The sequence below is a fragment of the Erythranthe guttata genome, chromosome 1, assembly GCF_056151865.1.
Source record: "Erythranthe guttata isolate IM_541 chromosome 1, IM_541, whole genome shotgun sequence".
In the NCBI taxonomy this organism is placed as follows: Eukaryota; Viridiplantae; Streptophyta; class Magnoliopsida; order Lamiales; family Phrymaceae; genus Erythranthe; species Erythranthe guttata.
The window spans coordinates 10,792,118-10,798,665 of record NC_142533.1 but is presented as its reverse complement, the minus strand read 5'-3'; the positions used below and the strand labels follow the sequence as shown (position 1 = coordinate 10,798,665).

The 6,548-nt window shown below is 35.4% G+C and overlaps 1 protein-coding gene across 1 annotated transcript; it reads right to left on the bottom strand.

The window, feature by feature from the left end:
• Positions 1-415: 415 nt before the first annotated feature.
• LOC105958096 (uncharacterized) lies at positions 416-1,120 on the bottom strand. Its single transcript, XM_012982100.2, has one exon. The coding sequence runs from the start codon at positions 1,118-1,120 to the stop codon at positions 416-418; it is 705 nt and encodes a 234-aa protein (XP_012837554.2).
• Positions 1,121-6,548: the final 5,428 nt, after the last annotated feature.

Below are 6,548 nucleotides of genomic sequence, written 5' to 3'. Positions count from 1 at the left end.
CCTTTGTGGTATTAACATAGGAATATAGTTAATCTCTTAGGTAGCCATTATTGAGATTTGTGCTTAATGCTGTGTTCTAGAATTAATTGCATAGGAATATAGTAATTGAATCTTGAGTATTAGAATCGTAATACACGCGGAAGCGCGTTATGATTATTTTAGCATCTCAGGTTAATAATCCGGGTTAATTGATTGCATAATTGAAGCAATTGGGGGAATAATAATCACATAGGGGGAAGAATAAAATCCTAGGCTCGTTTATTCTGATAAATCTTCGTGTTTAATTTGCTTTCTTGCTTTCTTGCTTTGTCGTTTTAATTTGCCTTTTAATTTAATTTAGTTAATTCTCTCTAAAATTCGACTGTGTAGGTTTTCGGCCAACAATGGTCGAGAAGAGCTGAGGAGGTCTCCATTGTCAGATTTCCATCTCGTCTTGTTCGGCTTCCAAGGCTTTGTCCACTACTCCGCGGAAAGTAGAGGCAGAGGTTAGTCGAAAGTCGCGCTTGATTATCGGGTTGAGGCCTCTTAGGCAGTGATTCATTTTCTCGGTGTCGTCTTTGGATATGAAAGGTGCGTAGAGGCTTCCTTGCTCGAAACGGCGTGTGAATTCGGCAACGGATAGGTTTCCTTGTTTGAGTTCGAGAAACTCCTTAAGCTTTTGTGCTTGAACATTCTTGGAAAAGTACTTTTCGAAGAAAAGAACTTTGAAAGCTTCCCAAGTGGTATTTGCTAGATCGATCCCACTCTTTGCGCCTTCCCACCAATTTCGGGCTTCGTTTTTCAACAAGAATAGTGCGCAATGGATTCGGTCGCCGTCATTCATCACCATGTATTCGAAAATAACTTCGAGAGATTTGATCCATTCTTCGGCAACAGTTGGACTTGGGCCGCCGTGGAATTCGGTAGGATGCATTTTCAAGAATCGCTCGTAGGTGGCTGGTGGGGCTGTATTTCTAGGTTGGGGAGGAGGAGGAGGAGGAGGGTTTTGGTTTTGAAGGTTAACAAGGTGGTTGATTTGTTCATTTTGTTCTCGGACGAGGGCGGTGAGGTCTTGGATGGTACGAGATTGATTGTGAGGATCGTTAGCGGCATTTTGAGCTCGAGTTCTTGCTCCAGACATTTTAATACTTAAACATATACAAACAATTCACATTAGCCATAAAATTCACATAAAATATATACATGCCCGAGTGTTCAGTTGGAGTCGTGCTTTGAGAATCGTGAAGATCTTTAGGTCGTATGGAGGTTTCCGGGATCGTTGCTCTCATACCATGTCTGCTGTGACACCCCTCTCTCAATTACTCTTATTATATGTAATCTCAGCGGAAGACTTTTAAAAATGATTTTTTTGTGGATATAAATTTACGTAAAAAAAATTTCATTTTACATGCTACATGCAAGACTAGAAAACAACTAGGCATGATGGACAGATTCAATGCAGAAGCTTTAAAAATTAATTCCTCTTAAACTGCTCATGCAAATGATCCCAAAATAATACCATATCACCTCACATGGGTCATTTAGGAGAAATAAAATTACTCAGTTAAAACAGTTTCGAAATATGCATGGCCATTTAGGAGAAATAAATAAAATGGCCCAGTCACTCAGTTTAAAATCCAGAACAGGGGAGGGAGTTTTGAAAATTCATAATAAATTCCTCACTGACCCAAAAACTACCAAACTTTACACCAAGGCAGACAAATAAGTTTAAAACATTTTCCAAGTATAAACAAGGCATTTGAGTGAGTAAAACTCCAGTTATACCAGAAAACACCCGAATGGCTCTGTTTCAATGCAGTAGTGAGAAATAAATCATAACTAATTGAATACTTACCCAAATCATGAAAAAAATCTATCAATATGATGAGAACAAAGAGATGCAGATACTCCTAAAATTTCATGATTTTCTAGGAAGAACACCTATATGAAATATTTTTAGAACATGGAGGCAAAACACGAAGAAATTACTAGCCGAAAGCATGCATGCATATAAATAGTAAAAATTTGCTTTTTCTTACAAAAGACTACGGATGAACGATTAATTATCCAAATTAGGGTAATCCTAATTACTATTACACATATCCTCTTTTAATAATTCCCACCGATCGGAGGAAGCGAACGGTAGAAAATACCTAAAACCGTATCAAAAGTCTTTACATCCATATTATACAAATAAAACCACATGAGTAAATTAAGATCCAACACAATCCACAACCCCTCCATACGATCTCCTTCCGATTCTTGAGCTCGATCCCCAACTTCACTCCTCGGGTCCTAAATCGGGTATACCTACAAACATACAACACCTATATGAGCCTTTGAGGACTCAATGAGAATCTTGAAGTATTATCGAATACACATAGCACATAGAGCATACATATATCTATACATATATACATACATATATCTTATACATGAACATGCAACATAAAGTAAAACAATCATATACTTCCCTTTCTCGTCGGCGTTCTTCATTCACATAATTGCCACACGCATAGAGTGAGATAATTCCCACTTTTATAACCCTATGATCCAAAGACCATAGAGTGAGAATATCCCACCTTTATAACCCTATGCCACGACACGTATTGAAGATTATAGAATGAGAATCTCCCACCTTTATAACCCTACGATCCCAAGACCATAGAGTGAGATCTTCCCACCTATATCCTCAACACCATAATGCAACATGCATGACATGAAAAATTGTCGGGAATCCCTCGGAAGAGCCAATCTAAGTTACCGGTAAATAACCTCACATATATATGGAATCATGTCTATCTACGTGGGATCAAACCACCCCTAGGCCCTATGGTACCGACTCACTGTACCCTGGAAATTTACCGTAACCTCGAAAGACTTTCCAACATAGTTTTATCTTTTAAAATTTCATGACACTAATGCACCCACCCATGCACCCTTCTACTTACCCTTCTCTCATCCTCACACCCAATGATTCACATAAGCAAGCAAGAGCACATAGAAAATACACATAAAGTTTCACCAAAATCATTTAGCCATAAAAAAACATAAAGTAACCAAAATCTTAACATGCAAAGACAATCTAACATCGAAGTTCACTAAATCTAGCATTTTTACAAGAATAAAATTCAAGACTTAGATCTTTACAATTATTCAAGTAAATACACTAGATCTTCACATGCAAGAGTATTTTAAATCAAGTTAGCACAAATCCTTAGTTCTTAAATCATTTTACATGGAAAACACTAGATCTTAACATGCAAGATTTAAATCAACCATCAATCACTAGATCTTAACATGCAAGACCTTAGATCAACAATCAATCACCAAATATTAACATGCAAGGCCTTAAAACAACAATCAACACAAGATCAATACATACAAGATAGCAAATAAATCAAATAAGCAATTTAAGCATTTTTCCCCCAAAAATTCGAAAGTTTCATGGCTAGGCCAAAAATTCATTTTCTTTTCACAAATCAACAATCAAACACTAGATTAACACATGCAAGGCACTAATTAAGCCAAATAAGCAATTTTAAACATTTTTCCCCAAATTTTCGAAAAAGTATAAAACTTCAAGAACAAATTTATCTTTTCAAAACAATATTGCAATCATCATCTAAACCATAAAATCACATAATATGCAAGAATCAACAAATAAATCACATAAAATCAAATAAAAACCCGAAAATACTAGTGGTGTTGTAGGTTTGAGCAAGAATTCAAGAATTCTCACCTATACTCTTTAGGGGAAGGATTTGTTAGCTATTTTCTCTCTAATACAAGAAGAGATTAAGAGTTAGATTAGGCATTAAGAAAATAAGAAGAAGAACAAAAGAACTTGGAAGAAGAAGAGCTTTGCTCTTTCGGACAAGAAGAAGAAAGAAGAGGGAGGAGAAGCTTACTTCTAAGCTTGGCCGAAAATTCTCCCTTTGTTGAAATAGAAGGAGAACTTAAACTTAAAGATAGTGAGATTGGAGGTGGAGAGTGTATTTTGATCTTGGGCATTGGATGTATTTATAGAGTTTTTTGGAGAGTTCAAAGCCAGTGGAGAAGAAAGGAAAATACATCTTTTTGTGGGGGTGATTTTGCAATTTTCGAAAGTTGAGGTGGTGGTGGTTCTAGGGTGGTTCAAGCTTGAGAAGGTGGTTGCTATGGTGGTGGGGGTGAGGCTGCCGAAATGGAGGAGGAAGGGAGAAGAAGAAAGACCTTTGGTCTTACTTAAAGGAGTGAAAAGCATACCTAGTCTATAGAGTAGGGAACTAGGCTTGAGTATTTCTTTCTATGCTCAAAGTACAACCACACCAATGCATGTCTAATACTAATTAATATGCAAATTTTAAAATCATGTGTGTGTGTGTGTGTGTGTGTGTGTGATGTCCGAAAATTGAAGAAAATGTGGGAAGGATTTTCTAATTTTCGACATTAATTAAAAATCCTAAAATGCATGATAAAATTTCATTTTCAAAAATTTTGTGCATGATGAAATATTCATTTAAATTCATATGCAAGAATAAAATCCTAATTCATGAAAATAATTTATTTCGAAATAATATCTCGAAATATTTCCTAAGCACATAATTCACATAATCACATAATTCACATAATCACATAATTTCACATAATCACATAATTCACATAATAATCACATAATTACCTAATTCACATAAATACTAATCATGCAAGAATTATTATAAATTCTAATTTCACAAGTATGCACATAAAGGTGGTAAAATTATTTTACCGAAAATGCGGGGTGTTACAAAAAGTGCATTTGCAAAAATGATTATGAAAACACAAACTACAATCCTTGGAAATTAATACAAATCACAAACATGCACAAACACACTCGCTCAAATGGACATGCACAAACGTACATGTAGAAAAATATGCACAAACGTGCATTCGCAACAATGTTCTTAAAAACACAAACTACAATACTAGGACTTTATTACGCATCAACAAACAACAACAAAAACACTAGATAAAAAACATATAGTGGAGTGTAGAAATAAAACTCTACGTTTCGTTTACGTGGATTTTTTTTTTGGATTAATTCATATTTCTGTTTTAATTGGTGGATTTGGTATCTTATAGGTACAAATCGAAAATTGGAGTCCAATAAGCAAAAATGATCAAAGAGTAAGAAAAAGAGTTGCAATTAAGAAAATAAATTCAAATTAGAAGAGAGAATCCCTCAACATCTTTGGTAGTGTCCACCAAGTCGAGCATAACTTTCTCATTCGGACCCCAAAATTCCAAATTCGGACTCGAACATGGTCAAAATTGGATTCCAAAAGCGATCATGAAAATACGTACTACAGTTCGGGGACATGAATGCGCATCGAGAAACGTGCACAAAAACACTCGCTAGAAAAGTTATGCACATAAGTAGGAGTAAAAAAGCATGCACAAAAGTACTCATGCAAAATTGCATTTGCAAAAATTATTATGAAAACACAAACTACAATCCTAGGAAATTAATACAAATCAAAAACATGCACAAACACACTCGCTCAAATGGACATGCACAATCCTACATGTAAAAAAATATGCGCAAACGTGCATTCGCAACAACGTTTTTAAAAACACGAACTACAATACTAGGACTTTATTACGCATCAACAAACAACAGCAAAAACAGTAGATAAAAAAGATACAGTGGAGTGTAGAAATAAAACTCTACGTTTCGCTTACGTGGATATTTTTTTTGGATTAATTCATATTTCAGTTTTAATTGGTGGATGTGGTATCTTATAGGTTCAAATCGAAAATTAGGTGTCCAGGAAGCAAAAATGATCAAAGAGTAAGAAACGAGTTGCAATTAGGAAAATGAATTCAAATTAGAAGAGAGAATCCCTCAACATCTTTGGTAGTGTCCACGATGTCGAGCATAACTTTCTCATGCGGACTCTGAATCAACAGGTTCATGCGGCATTAGAAAGCTATTTCAGGTGGCTACAATTCCTGTCTAACGGCGAAATTCCAAATTCGGACTCGAACATTGTCAAAATTGGATTCCAAAACAGATATGAAAATACGTACTACAGTTCGAGGACATGAATGCGTATCGAGAAACGTGCACAAAAACACTCGCTAGAAAAGTTACGCACATAAGTAAGAGTACAAAACCATGCACAAAAGTACTCACGGAAAAGTGCATTTGCAAAAATGATTATGAAAACACAAACTACAATCCTAAGAAATTAATACAAATCACAAACATGCACAAACACACTCGCTCAAATGGACATGCACAATCGTACATGTAAAAAAATATGCGCAAACGTGCATTCGCAACAACGTTCTTAAAAACACGAACTACAATACTAGGACTTTATTACGCATCAACAAACAACAGAAAAAACACTAGATAAAAAAGATACAGTGGAGTGTAGAAATAAAACTCTACGTTTCGTTTACGTGGATTTTTTTTTGGATTAATTCATATTTCTGTTTTAATTGGTGGATGTGGTATCTTATAGGTACATATCAAAAATTAGGTGTCCAGGAAGTAAAAATGATCCAAGAGTAAGAAACGAGTTGCAATTAGGAAAATGAAT

Bases quoted from the DNA above. Each gene is read 5' to 3' on its own strand.
- LOC105958096 (XM_012982100.2), bottom strand. From the start codon at position 1,120: ATGTCTGGAGCAAGAACTCGAGCTCAAAATGCCGCTAACGATCCTCAC.